This window comes from Aureococcus anophagefferens (assembly GCF_000186865.1).
Source record: "Aureococcus anophagefferens unplaced genomic scaffold AURANscaffold_6, whole genome shotgun sequence".
Taxonomy (NCBI): domain Eukaryota; class Pelagophyceae; order Pelagomonadales; family Pelagomonadaceae; genus Aureococcus; species Aureococcus anophagefferens.
In genome coordinates this window covers 763,107-778,020 of record NW_008705566.1, presented here as the reverse complement: position 1 = coordinate 778,020, position 14,914 = coordinate 763,107, and the positions used below count along the sequence as shown (strand labels likewise).

Sequence of the window (14,914 nt, the reverse complement as noted above, 5' to 3'; positions counted from 1 at the left end):
GCCAACGCGACACGCCGCACGCCCGTCGACGCGCGTCTTTTCGGAGAGCGAGTTCCCCGAGAAGCTGAGCGCGATCAAGGCGTCGGAGGCGCAGCTGCGCGCGCAGCTCGCGGCGATCCAGCGGGAGAAGGCGCAGGTGCTGGCGAAGCGGCGCCTGAAGATCGGCATCGTGGGCTTCGGGAAGTTCGGCCAGTTCCTCGCGCGCAAGTTCGCGAACTACGACCACGAGATCTACACGATCAGCAAGTCGGACCGGTCCGCCGAGGCCGAGGAGGTCGGCGCGCTCGGGTCGTACGTGCTGGACCAGCGCGAGGACGTGCTCGACTTCTTCGGCCGGGACCTGGACGTCGTCGTCCTGGCCGTGTCCATCGTGAGCTTCGACGAGACGCTGGCGGCGCTGCGGCCGGGGCTCGAGACGCACGAGGACGTGCTCATCGCCGACGTGCTGAGCGTCAAGGAGCACGCGGAGAACTCGCTGCTGGCGCGCGTGCCGTCGGGCACGTCCGTGCTCTGCACGCACCCCATGTTCGGCCCCGAGAGCGGCCGCCACGGCTGGGAGAATTTGGCGTTCGTCTACGACCGCGTGCGCGTGCGCGACGACCGCTCCGAGACCTGCGAGCGGTTCCTCAGCATCTTCGAGAGCGCGGGCTGCAAGATGGTCGAGATGACCTGCACGCAGCACGACGTCTACGCCGCGAATTCCCAGTTCCTCACGCACCTCGTCGGCCGCATGCTCGGGTCCATCGGCCGGCTCCACCCGACGCCCATCGACACCAAGGGCTTCGAATCCGTGCTCAAGATCGTCGAGACGACCTGCGACGACTCCTTCGACCTCTTCTACGGCCTCTACCGCTACAACCAGCACTCCAAGTCCACGCTGCTCTGCCTCCGCAAGGCCCTCGCGGACCTGGAGCTGCGCCTCATCTCCCTCGAGCTCGACAGCGTCAACGGCGGCGCCGCGAGCGACGACGGCGAGGCCCGCGGCACGCTCGACCACCTCGACCTCCGCGAGACCGCGGCGCGCGAGTGGGACGCGCAGAAGCTCGACTGGGTCGACGCGAAGTAAGGCCTAGGACCGCTTCTTACGCGGCGACGAGGAGCCGAGGCGCCGCATGGCCGCGTCGTAGTCGACCCGGAGCACGTCGGCCACGTGCGCGCAGTCGCGGACGAGGAGGTAGCGGCACACGGGCGAGTTCCTCACCCAGCCCCCGAGCCGCGGCCGGAGCAAGCGACCGTACGCCTCGATCCAGCCCGCGGCGAAGACGCTGCCGAAGCCCAGGCCCGCGCAGACCTGGTCCGCGCTGTGGTAGCCCAGGTAGACGCGGCTCCCGGCGACGGCGGCCGCGAGCGCGACGACCGCGGCGCCGAGCAGCTCGCGCCAGTAGGGCCGGCCGACGCGCGGCACGTATAAGATCAAAAAGAGCGCCGCGTAGGCGGCCCAGAAGCCCATGAACTGCGCGTGGTCCGACGGGAAGCCCGGGCCGGCTCGGTCCGCGCCCTCGGGCCGCGGCGCGTCGAAGTAGGCCTTGAGGAGCCCGTTGAGCGCGCCGTTCGCGAGCTGGCCCGCGAGGATATAGAACACGTGCAGCTCCCGCCGACTCACGAGCAGCGTCGCGTAGGCGACGATGATGAAGACGGGAGCCAGAGCCAGCAGAGCACAGACGAGGCCCACGCTGTCGCCCTCCTCGTAGGTCACGTAGGTGAGCGAAAACGGCTTGCGCGCCATCGCTGCGATGGATTTTGGAGGTTTTGAGGGCGCAGCAGCGTGCCCAGAACGCGTCGCGCGCGACGTTGAAGCCTTATTGCCGCGATGTTGCACAGCGGGCTCTCAGCAAACACAGCTCTTGGCAGTGCGCACCGCCGCCCGCCGCCAACGCGCCGCCCGTACTGCGCCATATCATGTCCGCGCAGGAGCGCATCTATGCCTCGGAAGGCCTCGCGCGCCTCGAGGCGCAGCTCGCCGCGCGCACGGGGCCCGACAAGACCTGGCGCGACTACCTGCCGGACAAGCACCGACACGCGGTGCCCATGGACGTGGACCCGACGCCGACCTTCCGCGAGTACGCGCAGAGGACGAGCCTGCCGCCCAAGGGCGTCGCGCCGCTCACGCCCGAGGAGATCGCGGCCATCGACAATTTGGTGCGCACGGCGCCGCCCGTCGCCAAGGTCGAAAAGACGGCCGAGGAGCTCTTCCCCGCCGCGCCGCCGCCGCGGAAGAAGGCGAAGAAGGAGACGAAGCGCAAGGCGCCGGCGCCGGCGCCTGCGGCGCCGGACCCCGTCAGCGCGCGCGCGCGGGCCGCGCTCGAGGCCTGCTGGGACATGCAGTTCGGCGATCCTCCCAGCAACCCGTACCGCACGCGGCTCACCAAGGAGGCCTGCGCCCAGCTCGGCATGCCCGACTACCACGACGTCGTGAGCGACGTCGTGGACCTGGCCCTCCTGCGGCAGCGCGCCAAGGGCCGCCACTACGCGGACGACGCCGCGCTGCGCGCGGACGTGCGCCGCGTCGCGACGAACTCCGCGGCGTACCACGGGCCCGACAGCGTCTACACGACGTGGGCGAACGACCTCGCGGCGCGCTACGACGCGGAGTACTCGGGCGTCGGGCTGCGACCCTAATTGTCCTCTCTATAAATCCCCACTGGCGCGGTCGTTCTACAGGTCTAATTATCCTCGTGCGTCTCGTCGATGGACAGGCGGAACGTCTGGTCCGACGCGTCCATGTCGTCGTCCTCGGAGGACATCGTGTCGTACTCCGTCGGGTTCGAGCTCAGGTCGCTGACGACGGTGTTCCGCCCCGGCGGCGGCGGGCCGTCGTAGTCCGGCGGGATGGCGCCGACGCCGTCCGCGTTCTTCCGGTTCTTCTTCACGCGGACCTGGCAGTTCGACACGCCGCGCGGTCGGCTCGGGAAGCTCTCGCCGAGCGCGCGCGCCACGGGCGTCATGTCCAGGTTCGCGTAGGACGACGCGCGCTTGCGCTTCTCGCAGAAGGCCTTGAGCGAGGAGCCGTAGTGCGGGCTGCTCAGCGACTCGCGGAGGAGGCAGCTCCGGCGGTTGATCCACGGGTGGCGGAGCGCGTCCTGGGCCGTGCACCGGTCGCCCGGCTGGCCCCGGAGCATGGACAGGAGCAGGTCGACGCCGTCCCGGGAGATGGACCCGAGCTCGCCGTCGACGTCGATCCGCGGGCTCGCGCCGAAGAGCGGCGGCCGCTCCCAGGGCGGGCTGCCCGTGAGGAGGATGTAGAGCACGACGCCCGCGGACCAGACGTCGACGGCGGGCCCGTAGCGCTCGCGGCTGCAGACCTCGGGCGCCATGTAGTAGGGCGACCCGCAGAGCGTGTGCGTCCGCGCGCGGCCGAACCGCTCGGCGATGGACCGCTCGTGCGCCCGCTCCTCGGACCGCTCCATGTGGTGGGGCAGGTTGAAGGACACGCCGCCCGAGCTGCCCGCCGGCGCCGCGGCGGCGCGCAGCTCCGGCGACGCGAGGCCCGCGGGCGCGGGCTCCGGGCGCGCGGGCGACGCCTCGGGCGTCACGCGGCGGCCCGGGTCCGCGCCGCCGCGGAGCTCGGAGAGCGACGGCGGGTCGTCGTCGGCCTCGAGGGTCTTCACGAGACCAAAGTCGGACAGCTTCAGCTCCCAGCCGTCGCGCGTCGTCAGGAGCAGGTTCTCGGGCTTGATGTCCCGGTGGATGACGCCGCGGCGGTGCATGTCCGTCAGCGCGCTCAGGAGCTGGTACATGACCGCGGCGGCCTCGGCCTCGCTGAAGTTGCCCTTCTCCACGATGCGGTCGAAGAGCTCGCCGCCGCGCGCGCGCTCCATGATGATGTAGAGCTCCGTCGGCGTCTCGAAGACCTCGCGCATCTCGACGATGTGCGGGTGGCGCAGCGTCGACAGGACGCGGACCTCGTCCCGCAGCCGCCGCGTCGCCCGCGCGCCCGTGCAGCACCGCGGCTTGTAGATGCGCTTGAGGGCGCACTCCTCGCCCGTCACGCGGCAGCGCCTACGATTTCGGGCGGGGGTTCCTTCAGGTCGGACGCGCGTCCCGGGGCGCCGGCGGACGCGCGCGGCGAAGACCTCGCTCGAGGCGCCCTTGCCGATGATGGACGAGATCTCGTACTTGCTCGACAGCGACTCGGGCCAGAACGACGAGCTCGGGCACTCCTCGCCCGCGACGCTCGACCCGGACTCGCTGTACTGCGCGTTGGGCAGCCCGATGGTGAGGCGCGCGCTCTCGGGGGAGTTGCCCCCGCTCCGCGGGGCCGGCGCGTTCGGCCGCGCCTCGAAGGTCGCCATCGCCCGGCGATCCGACGGGACTCCCGCCTGCAGCAAGGCGCACGCGGGACACAGAGGGTGGCGTTCGAGTAAGCACTCCCTGGGCTGCTTCGCGGGTGTTATATAAAACGACACTTCAAATCACAGTTCAAGTTTCGATGGGTTTTATAAAACTCCAGGAGCTAGGCGGCGTCGTTCGCGTCGACCTTCGCGTAGCCGCCGCCCGCCCGGCGCCAGACGGCCCCCGGCTCCGCGGGCCAGGACGGGAGGTTCGCGACGAGGCCCGCGTTCGCGAGCGCGACGAGCGAGATCGCCAGGAAGAAGAGGCGGCCCTGCGCGAGCGCCGGCGGCAGCCGCGCGGCCGGGTCCGACGACGCCGCGAAGAGCGACCCCCCGAAGACGGGCCCGAAGGCCAGGCCGAGCATGCCCAGCGACGACCCCGCGCCGATGGCCGCGCCGACGAGATTCGGCGGCGCGGATCGCTTCAGCATGAGGTTCAGCGACGTGAAGGACACCTCCGTCGCGAGCGACACCGCGCCGTTCGCCGCCGCCAGGGCGAGCCAGGGCGTGTCGCCGGCCGACGCGTAGGCGAGGAGCGGCGGCGCCGGGTAGGCCGCGGCCGCGCACGTCAGGAGCGCGCACGCGTACGCGCCCGGGACGCCGACGCGCCGCGCGAGCGGCGGGTAGACCGCGACGACGCCCGCGAGCGTCGCCGCGCCCGCCGCGGCCTGCAGGACGCCCACGGACGTCGAGTCGAGGCCCAGGCCGCCCTCGGCGACGGGCGCGCGGCCGAAGACCGGGAACACCTCCTGGAACGCCATGAAGCACAGGCCGAAGAGCACGAACGACGCGCAGACGGCCCGGAACGGCGACCCCGGGTCCCGCAGGAGCTCGCGCACGCCCGCGTCCGCCGCCGCGTCGGAGACGCCGTCCGCCGGCGCGTCCGGCGTCTCCGGCTTCGACTCTTCCAGCAGCACCGCCGCGGCCGCGAGGTCCAGCAACGTCACCGCCGCGACGACCGCGCAGGGCAGCAGATAGGGCCGCTCGGCCCAGAGCGCCATCAGCGGCAGCCCCGCGTACTTCGTCGCCGGCTCGCAGAGCGCGCCGCCGATCAGCGGCCCGAGCATGGCGCCCGCGCCGAACGTCGCGCCCACGTAGACGAACGCGTCCGCCTCGTTCGTCTCGTCCGTGAGGTCCGCCATCATCGACTTGGCCACGACGACGTTGCCGCTGCAGAGGCCGTGGGCGAAGCGCGCGACGAGCGCGAACCGCAGGTCCGGCGCCGCGCCGAAGGCGAGCAGGCACGCCGCGGAGAGGAAGAGGCACGCGAGCATGACGGGCCGCCGGCCGACGCGGTCGCTCAGCGCGCCCCAGAGCGGCGCCGTGCAGAGCTGGCCCGCGATGTAGGCGCCGGCGACGGCGCCGGCGTAGTAGCCCACGAGGTAGTCCTGGTCCGGCGGGAGGCCCAGGTAGGTCTTGACCATGAACGGCACGAAGGGCAGCACGACGCTCATGCAGAGCGAGTCGCCGAGGAAGACCATGACGAGCACGGCGATCTTCTGGTACGGGAGAGGCGTCATGGGCCGCTCGCTCAGCTCCGCCATCTAGTTCGAGGAGATCTGCAGGTCGTCGTCGGGCCGCAGCCTCTTGGAGTGGGCTGCCTCACGACGTTTGCATAAGCTCGTGGCCCGAGGTTTTTGCGCAACTTCACCATCGATTGAGTTGAACTTCTTACGAGGGCAGCGCGTCGAACGCGCCCCGAAGCGCGCCGAAGGCGTCGGGATCGACGACGCCGAAGACGAGCCGCGCCGGCCCGCGGAGCTCGCCCGCGGCGGCGACGGCCGCGTCCGCGGCGACGGCCGCGGCGTCCGCGACGGGCGCGCCGCGCGCGCCCGACCCCAGCAGGGGCGCCGCGACGTCGAACGAACCGCCACCCAGCGCGTCGGCGCAGCGCAGCGCGCTGAGGTACGTCGACCGCAGCTCGTCGGCCCAGTGATTCGCCGCCCAGAAGGGCCCGACCGCGTGGACGACGGCGTCGAAGCGTAGCGCGCCGGGCGCGTCCGTCGCCACGGCTCGGCCGACGCCGCAGCGCTCGCCGGACGCATTTAGCGGCAGCCGCGCGCACGCCTCGCGCAGCGCCTTGCCGCCGTAGACGCCGACGACGCCGTCGACGGCTTGCGCCGGGAACACGAAGCCCGGACCCGTCTCGAGCGCGCCCCAGGCGTCGGCGCGCCCGGCGAGCTCCCGCGGCAGCGGCGGCGGGCAGGGACCGCCGCGCGGGAAGTAGGGGAGCGCGGTGCCGACGAGCGTCTCGTTGGCCGGCGTGATCAGCGTGCGCGCGCTGGCGCAGCGCACGACGCACTCGGTTCGTTCCACCGTGACTTCCAGGCGACCGAGGGTGCGCGTGAAGGTTCTGTCCGTTGTCAGCGCTCTTCGTCGAGGTCGCGTGCGCTGAACCGGCCGCAACAGCGCGCGCATGGCGCTGCTTTTACATCAAATTGCCACAAGCATCATCACAAGAAAAAACGCAAAGCCAGCTCAGCCCATCACCAGCCGCGTCGTCACCTCCAGGCCCCTGTTTGCAAATACTAGCACCAATGGCCGTCGTCACTTACGACGACGTGCGCGTCGTCGAGCCCGTCGCCGTCGTCGACGCGCCGGACCTGAAAATCACGGAGTACATCGGCAATGTTGCTAGCGTGACGCCAGAGATCAGCGCCTGCGTCTGCGAGGTCAAGAAGGCGACGTCCGAGGCGCCGCAGACGCCGGCCTTCGACGAGTACGTGCTCGTGCTCGAGGGATCCGTGCGGCTCGAGCACGCCAAGGGCACGACGGTCGTGACCGCGGGCCAGGGCGCGGTCCTCAAAGCGGGCACGCGCGTCAAGTGGGTCTGGCCCGGGCCCTGCAAGTACGTGCCCATCTGCCTGCCCGGCTTCACGCCGACGAACTGCGGCCGCGAGGACGACGGCGGCCTCCACGCGAAGACGTCCGCGGCCATGGACTACCTGCACGAGCTCCACGCGAAGGCGAAGCACCCCTGGCTCTACCACTGCGCGCAGAAGGCGCTCTGGGACAAGGCGAAGGCGGACGGCGCCGTCTACTACCCGCCGACCTACGGCCAGGACGGCTTCACGCACGCGACGGCGGATCCCGCGAAGCTGCTCGGCGTGCTCAACTGGTTCTACAAACCGACGCAGGGCGACTGGGTCTGCCTGCGCATGAGCGCCAAGAGCCTGAGCGCCGCGGGCGTCGAGACGAAGTTCGAGGCCGTCGCGCCCGTCGGCGACATCCCCGCGCTCCCCGACGCGGCCTCCGGCGGCGAGCTCTTCCCGCACCTCCACGGCGGCATCCCGCCCGCCGCGGTCCTCGAGGAGTACGCCATCGTCCGCCGCGGCGACGGCTCCTTCGCGTCCTGCCCCGGCGTCACGGACGTCGCCTCGACGCCCTTCGCCGCGGCGAAGAAGGCCGCCGTCGCCGCCGCCGCCATCGCCGCGCTCCTGGTCCTCGCGCGCCGCCGCTGAGACGCACGAATGAGCGAATTACCTAGTCGGCCTTGTCTCGTCGTCGCTGCCACGCGTTCCGCAGCAACACGAAGGTCGAGTAGATCTGGAGCGCCGTCAAAGCGACGAAGAGCCACGCGACCTTTTTGGGGCAGACGCCGACGCGCGGCGTGGAGCTGAGGAATTTGGGGATGGGGTAGTAGTCGCCGTCGGGCGTGTAGGCGCTGTCCATCATGCCCCAGGCGAGGCACGGGAACCAGACGAGGCGCAGGAAGACCCACGAGCCCCAGAAGACGACCTCCAACGGAAACGGGTAGTCGAGGAGCCGCCGCAGCGTGAGCACGAGCGTGTTGAGCTCGACGAGCAGCGCCATGGACGCGTACTCCGCGTGCGCCGGCTCCACGAGGATCGGGTGCAGGTGGAGCGCGATGGTCACGAGGTGGTGCATGACGATGGGACCCGGCGACTTGAACATCGCGGGGACGGTCAGCGCGAGCGCCAGGTCGACGACGAGGTAGGCGAGGCTGGCGTAGGTCGTCGCGAGGTGGCCGGGCCACGCGCCCTGCAGCGACGCGAAGGCGCAGCCGAAGATGGCGCCGAAGACGACGACGTTCACGCGGTCGTGCAGCAGCTCGAGCCGCGCGTCGGGCTCGGCCTTGGTCGCCACGCGCGTGTCGCCGCTGAAGCTGTACGCATTGATCGGCGGTGTCTTTGCGTCTTTGCTAGCTGGCGGCATCGCGCTGCTGCCAGCGGCGAGCGGTGCCGGCCGCCGGTGCGATAAGACGATCGCGCAAGAGCGGCTCGAACGCCCAGGCTCGTGTGCAGCCCCAGCCGGGTCGAGCTGGAGCTCGATCTCGAGGCGCGCTGCGCGACAGCGGGGGCCTGCGCGATGGATTCGCCCGGGCTGCGACGCTCGTTCATGACACAAACGCAACGCTATCATGCGGCGGGCGGCGACCTTGATGCGCTTGTTAATATTGAAGAAGGCTATAGCGTGGGAGTTGGCATGGTCATGAGGTTCTATAGTAATCCAGATGGATCCACGCGCCTTTTTCATGCCACAAAGCTCGGTTGGTACCCTCATGTGCCCTGGCTCCTGGAGCAGGGCGCTGACGTGCACCGAGGCTGCCCCCGTCGAGGCTGGACGGCACTACACGCTGCTGTTTATTTCGACCGTCACGACGCAGCGGTCCTCCTGCTCGACGCCGGCGCTCGAGTCGATGATCGCACTCGAAACGGGCGGCGCACCGCCCTCCACATCGCTGCCTATCGAGGATTACTCAAGCTGAGCAAGCTCCTACTGAGTCGCGGCGCGTCGCTCGACCCGCGTGATTTCAGAGGTCGAGACCCCGAAGCCCGCGCGTGTCGCTGCAGGAAAACTTTGGCCCTTCTCCGCGGCGTCCGGGCGGCGGGCGGCTGGGCGGCCTACGTCGGCGTGCCGCGCCTCGAGCTCCTCGCGCTGCGCCGCGCGCTGCCCGCCCTCCGCGAGTCCGGCCGCGCGTCGCCGAGCAGCGTGCCCGCACACGAGCGCCTCTTCCTCCGCGCCGACGTCCCCGACGACGTCTTCTCGCACATTCTCACGTTCTGGCGCACCTCACGCGATTACAGCGCGGCGAGGGCACCCCCCGTGTCCCGGTATGCCAGCGAAGACGAAGATCATGATAGTCCATTGCACGTATTGGACTCGTCAGACGTTGACGAGGCGCCGTAGACAAGCTAATTACACACCTCGCGTCTCCCGCCACCGCCGCCTCCGCTTGTTCGCCCGCTAGACTAAAAGGGGTGTGTGTAATAACCACCATGGTGGTTATTACATCGCTCGTACTCGTATATGAGCTCGGGAGGTCCGCGAGGAGGCTGGGCCAGTGGTCGCGGGGATCTTCGCGCATCATCCTCGGGCGGAGGGCCTCGAGGCGCGCGGCGCGCGCGCGTGAATATCGCGATGGAGCTGCTTCCACGCGCCTGCCCACGCGTTGGCGCTCAGCTCGCGCTGTCCCGTCGTGATGGCCCAGCTTTCGTCGGCGAGGCTGCGCCACATCCGGTGGTAGGGCTCCGTCGGGGTGCCGTCGGTGGGCCGGGCGCGGGCGTGCGCGGGGAGCCACGGCTTGTCGCCTCCGACGAATTGGAAGACGGCGACGCCTTGGCGCTCGTAGTGGCGGAACGTTGGCTCGTGGGCGAAGCTCACGATCTGGAGGAGGTTGAAGCGCGGGGAGAGCCGATGCGTCGCGCTCCATGCGTACCACTCCGAGAAGACGCCGTTGAGGTAGCCCTGGTCGGCGCCGTCGTACGAGTCGCCGCCGTCGAGGCCGTCGAGGAGCGCGGCGAAGAGCTCGGCGCTCGGCTTCAGGACGAGGACCCCCGTGTTGAAGAGGGACGATGCCGGGGCGTCGGGCGCGGCGGCCAGCGGGCGCTCGCTCGTCAGTTGGCGGTCGAAGAGGGACGTCGCGGTTTCGTGCGTCACGACGGCGTCCGCGTCGAGGTAGAGGACGGTGCGGAACCGCGTGAGGTTAAAGACGTGCAGCTTGGTGCAGGCGGTCTCGAAGCGTTCGGGGACCTCGGCGGGGCCGCGCAGCGGGGCGCACGACAGGGTCTCGACGCGGAGCACCTCGTCGTAGCCGACCGCCGCGAGCCTGCGAGCCGCGCCGTCCATCTCGGGCTCGTTCGACACGAGCGCGACCAAGGCCCGCGTCTCCCCACGGCCGCCGAGCCCTTCCATCCGCTCGGCTTCCGCGGCTTGGATCGAGAGGCCGAGGACCTCCGCCCCGACCCCGTACAACGGGTCCGAGGTGACGAGCGTGACGTATGCGTCTCGCGCCTCTTCGAGGGCCGCGGCCGCGGCCGCCGGCGGCGGCGCGCTGGCCATCCTTTCGTCGAAGAAGAGCTCGAAGCTCCGCGCGAGGTCGTGGTGGCCCGACTGCGCGAGCAGCTCGAGCATCTCCGCCCTGCGGGCGATCGCGACCGCGGCCGGCTCCGGCGACGCCACGGCGGCCGCGCAGAGTTGGAGGGCCCACATGGCCCTTTCGAAGGTTGGGGATTGTCCCCGATCGGCCGCTGGGGGCTTCCCGAGGAGGGCCAGACCCCAGAGGAGCATCGCTCTCCAGTTGCCCTGGTGCGCGTCCACCGCGGAGTAGAGCGCTTCTTTTTCTTCGTCGCGCCGACCGGCCTCGGCGAGCTCCGAAGCCAGCCGCATTTTGTCCATCGACTCGTCGAGTCGGTAGTCCTGGAAGCGCGTCACGAAATGGATCCGGTCCGCGGCGTCGCGAACGGTGCAGCAGTCGCCGTAGCGGTCGCCGCGAGCGCAGCCGCCGTCTCCGACGTCGAAGCACCGCTCCGCGTGCAGGGTCACGTTCGTCCCGCTCAGCGAGCCTACGACGAGCGGCGCGGCCTGCGCGCGCAGGACGTCGTAGAACTGCTCCGTGAACGAGTGGTAGAGCGCCTTGTCCCACTCGCTCAGAGTCGCGCCCTGCCCCTCGAAGCGCGGCGTCGCCAGCGCGAGTTCGATGACTCGCGCGAAGATCCGGTTGCGGGGAGGGCTCGCGAGGATGCCTTGGTGGATGCGCCCGGCGTGCTTCGACAGGACGGTGTAGAGCCGCGCCTCGTCCGGGAACGCCTCGTCCAAGGGGCGCACGAGGACGGTCTTGACGTCGAGGTAGACGCCTCCCTCGACGAACATGACTCCGTAGCGGAAGAGGTCGGCTCGGTGCGCCGGCATGTCGAGCTCCAGGTACTTGGCCACGACGGCGGGCGGGAAGTGCGTCGCGAGGTAGGCTCGGCACGCCTCGTCGTCGTAGAATCGCACCTCGTGGTCGGGCGCGAAGCGACGGAACTGCGCGAAGACCTTGGGCGGGACGGCGGCGCGCGACTTGTCGGTGAGGTGGATGATCTTCGGGCGGCGCGCGGCCCCGCGCGGCGGCAGCGCATCGACAGGCGCCACGTCCGGGTCGTCCCCCACCCCTGCCTCCTCGAGCAGCTCCCACGCCCTCGCGACGTGCCCCTCCTGGCTCGCGACGCGCAACGGCGTCCACGCGTCGCGCTCGACGCTCGCGCCCGCCCGAAGCAGCGCCCGCACGACGTCCGCGCGGCCGTTGCTCGCCGCGGCGAAGAGCGGCGTGCGACCGTCCACCGTCGTCGAGTCCACGTCCACGTCCGGCGTCGCGAGCAGGGCCTCGACGCGCGCGAGACTACCTCCGAGCGCCGCGACGAAGAGCGGCGTCGCCCCGTCCGGCGGCGGCGGCGCGCTGCCGAACCGCTCGTCGAGGCGCGCCTCGAAGCGCAGCGCGAGCTCGTAATGCCCCGTCCGCGCGAGGCCCACGAGCAGCTCCGCCCTTTTGGGGTCGCTTCGCGACGCGACGGCCTCGAAGCACGTCTCGAGGCCCCGCGTGATCTCCTCGACGATGGGCTTCTGCGCGTCGGGCCCCATGCGCGGTCCGATCCTCCCGAACAGGGACAGACTCCGAAGCAGCGTCGCCTTCCAGTCCCTCGCGTCCGCACCCGAGGCTCCGAGGTCTGAGACGGTCGAGTCAAAAGCGACCTCCGCCGCCGCCGCCGCCGGCGACGCGACGCGCTGCCCGGCCTCGAGTATGGCTTGCATGAGCGCCTCCGTCGACCGCCGCCCCGCGTAGCGCTCGTACTTCTCGCCCGTCCAGACGACGACGTCCGGCTCCGCCGGCGACGACCCCTCGGGAAACGCGAGCTCGCAGACCGCCGACAGACGCGGCGTCGACCCAGGCGTCGACGCCGCGCCGGGGCACCTGCCCCGCGGGAGCACGCGCAGCAGGCCCGGGAATTTTTTCGCCGCCGCCTCCCAAAGGTCCATGAGCGCCGCGCACGGCCCCTCGCACGGCGTCTGGTACACGAGAAGGAAGGACGGCATCCCGGGGCGCCACACCTCCATATCGTCAAACTCCGGGACGACGCCGCCGAGGCCGCGACAGGCGAACGCCAACACCAAGACGAGCCTCATCATTCGTAGTCGCCGACTCGTAGATAATTTACGAGCGGACTCGGTTGCGAAGTCCCGGCTGAGCAACTTCTGAACTACAACTTGCACTTCAACTTGCCCTCAAAGAGCAGCCGCCCAATGATGTACTTCATGATGTTGTATAATTTAAAGATGCGCGCGCGTCCGCGCTTCGCCTACCTCGCGTCGATCCAGGGGCTGATGCAGTTGTGGTGGCTCGCCCAGGCGCCGTAGGCCTCGGACGTCTCCGCCTTCCAGATGGACGCGGCCTCCGTGGCCATGAGCTCCGTGAGCCGGGCTTTCAGCGCGTCGCGGACCTCGGGCTTCTCGCCGGAGAGGTCCATGGTCTCGGAGGGGTCGTTCTTCAGGTCGAAGAGGTAGGTGTGGGCCTCGGTGCCGACGGCCGTGCCGCAGTTGTCCATGGGCCCCTCGTCGTCCCCGAGGTCCGCGGACCCGTCCGCGAGGTCCAGCCCGAGCGCGTCCGCGCCCTCCGCGGGGACGCCGTACCAGGGCTCGGCGAACTCGTTGACGAGGAGCTTCCAGTCGCCGTAGCGGAGCGCCGCGCGCGTCGCGTTGCCCTGGCGCACCAGGATGTGCCACGGGTCCGCGCAGTCCGACACCGCTCCCAAAGAGTCCGCGTCCTGCAGCAGCGTGCCGTTGGGCCCCGTGCACGTGAAGGCGTAGGACTGGACGTTGATGGGCACCTCGACGCGCGGCGGGTCCGCGAGGCCCATGAGCGCCTCCCACTGGAAGAAGCCGTCCAAGTCGTCGACCTTCTCGAGCGCGGTCGTCGTCTCGTCGTCGTCGTCGTTCGTCGACGCGAGCACCGAGTTCGACGACGCGACGAGCTTCACGAGGGTCGGGTACCAGTCCGTCACGTGGAAGAGGCCCCGGTGCGCCCGGTTCCGGTACGACGACGGGATCAGCTCGCTGTAGACGAACGCGGGCACCTTCACGCCGCCCTCCCAGAGGAAGTGCTTGCCGCCCCGCAGCGGGTAGTTCGTGCCGCCCTGGGCCCAGCAGCCGCCGTTGTCCGAGGCGAACACAAACAACGTGTCGCGCCAGACGTCGGACCGCTTCATCTCCTCGACGACGCGGCCGACGGACTGGTCGAGCGCGAGCAGGAGCGACGCGAACTTGCGGCGCACCGTGCCCTTGATGTCGGCGCCGATGCGCGCCCACTCGGCGTCGGAGAACGCGGACCGCGGCGGCACGTCCAGGGGCCCGTGCGTCATCTGCGACGCGTAGTAGACGAAGAGCGGCTCGCGGCTCGCGTTCGCGCTCTTCACGATCTGCTGCACGCGCTGCGTGTAGAGCTCGGAGCTGTGCGTGCCGTTGAGGTCCGGCATGTACTGGAGGTCGTAGGGCCGCGACCGCTCCATGAAGACGTAGTCCGTGAAGGACGCCATGACCGTCGCGCCGTCCTCGACGGTCTCGAACGGCGCGGGGTACTCGTGGCTGTAGTAGTCGATCTCGTCGCTCAGGTAGCCGTACCACGTGTCGAAGCCCCGGTTCACGGGCAGGAACCCGTGCTGGGAGTGGCCCAGGCCCCACTTGCCCACGCCGTGCGTGTTGTAGCCCAGGTTCTTCAACGTCTCGGCCATCGTCGTCAATTCCCGGGGCATGCCCCAGGGCGAATCCGGCTTGATGTTCTCGAGCTGCATGCCGATGCGCATGGGGTAGTGGCCGCTCATGAGCGCGGCGCGCGCCGGCGTGCACATGTGCATGGAGTAGTACTCCTTCAGTCGCACGCCCTGCTCCGCGAGGCCGTCGATGAACGGCGTCACGCCGACCATGTCGTGCGACTGGTAGCCGACGTCGTTGGAGCCCATGTCGTCGACGAGGACGAAGAGCACGTGGGGCTTCGCCGAGTCCGTCGTCGCGAGCAGGCCCCCGCGCGACGCGAAGCCGTCGTCGCCGTCCGCGCGCGCCGCGGCGTCGTCCGTCTCCGTCTCGTCGGCGCCGCCGCCCGCGGGGGGCGCGTCGTCGGCGGCGGCGTAGCGCGCGTAGAGCGCCGGCAGCGCCCCGAGGCGCGCGTGCGCGACGACCCGCGCGCCGACGAGGCCCAGGCCCAGGAGCGCGACGCTCCGCGCGGGCCAGCGCCGCCGCGGCGCCTCGCTGGGCTGCGCGAGCATCTCCGCCGCCTCACTCATGTGGGAAAAGCGAGGGCGAGCGAGCCCGGC

At 70.5% G+C, this 14,914-nt stretch overlaps 6 protein-coding genes across 6 annotated transcripts; 2 read left to right on the top strand and 4 right to left on the bottom strand.

Moving 5' to 3' along the window:
- Positions 1-145: 145 nt before the first annotated feature.
- On the top strand, positions 146-925 carry AURANDRAFT_3833 (hypothetical protein; the record flags this gene model as incomplete). The annotated part of the gene is made up of 1 exon (XM_009037120.1): positions 146-925. A coding segment is annotated over one exon (780 nt), but the record flags the coding sequence as incomplete, so codon positions are not given.
- A 144-nt stretch (positions 926-1,069) lies between these two features.
- On the bottom strand, positions 1,070-1,726 carry AURANDRAFT_24476 (hypothetical protein; the record flags this gene model as incomplete). Its single annotated transcript, XM_009037253.1, has 1 exon — positions 1,070-1,726. One exon carries the CDS (start codon positions 1,724-1,726, stop codon positions 1,070-1,072), a length of 657 nt encoding a protein of 218 aa, XP_009035501.1.
- A 1,327-nt stretch (positions 1,727-3,053) lies between these two features.
- Positions 3,054-3,914, bottom strand: AURANDRAFT_12856 (hypothetical protein; the record flags this gene model as incomplete). The annotated part of the gene is made up of 2 exons (XM_009037252.1): positions 3,054-3,377; positions 3,609-3,914. Coding segments are annotated over 2 exons (630 nt in total), but the record flags the coding sequence as incomplete, so codon positions are not given.
- Positions 3,915-4,453: 539 nt separating this feature from the next.
- On the bottom strand, positions 4,454-5,875 carry AURANDRAFT_63020 (hypothetical protein; the record flags this gene model as incomplete). The annotated part of the gene is made up of 1 exon (XM_009037251.1): positions 4,454-5,875. The coding sequence occupies one exon, from the start codon at positions 5,873-5,875 to the stop codon at positions 4,454-4,456; it is 1,422 nt and encodes a 473-aa protein (XP_009035499.1).
- Positions 5,876-6,868: 993 nt separating this feature from the next.
- AURANDRAFT_63019 (hypothetical protein) lies at positions 6,869-7,792 on the top strand (the record flags this gene model as incomplete). The annotated part of the gene is made up of 1 exon (XM_009037645.1): positions 6,869-7,792. One exon carries the CDS (start codon positions 6,869-6,871, stop codon positions 7,790-7,792), a length of 924 nt encoding a protein of 307 aa, XP_009035893.1.
- A 1,867-nt stretch (positions 7,793-9,659) lies between these two features.
- ARS16 (putative arylsulfatase) lies at positions 9,660-14,866 on the bottom strand (the record flags this gene model as incomplete). The annotated part of the gene is made up of 2 exons (XM_009037250.1): positions 9,660-12,522; positions 12,912-14,866. The coding sequence occupies 2 exons, from the start codon at positions 14,864-14,866 to the stop codon at positions 9,660-9,662; spliced, it is 4,818 nt and encodes a 1,605-aa protein (XP_009035498.1).
- Between the last annotated feature and the right edge of the window lie 48 nt (positions 14,867-14,914).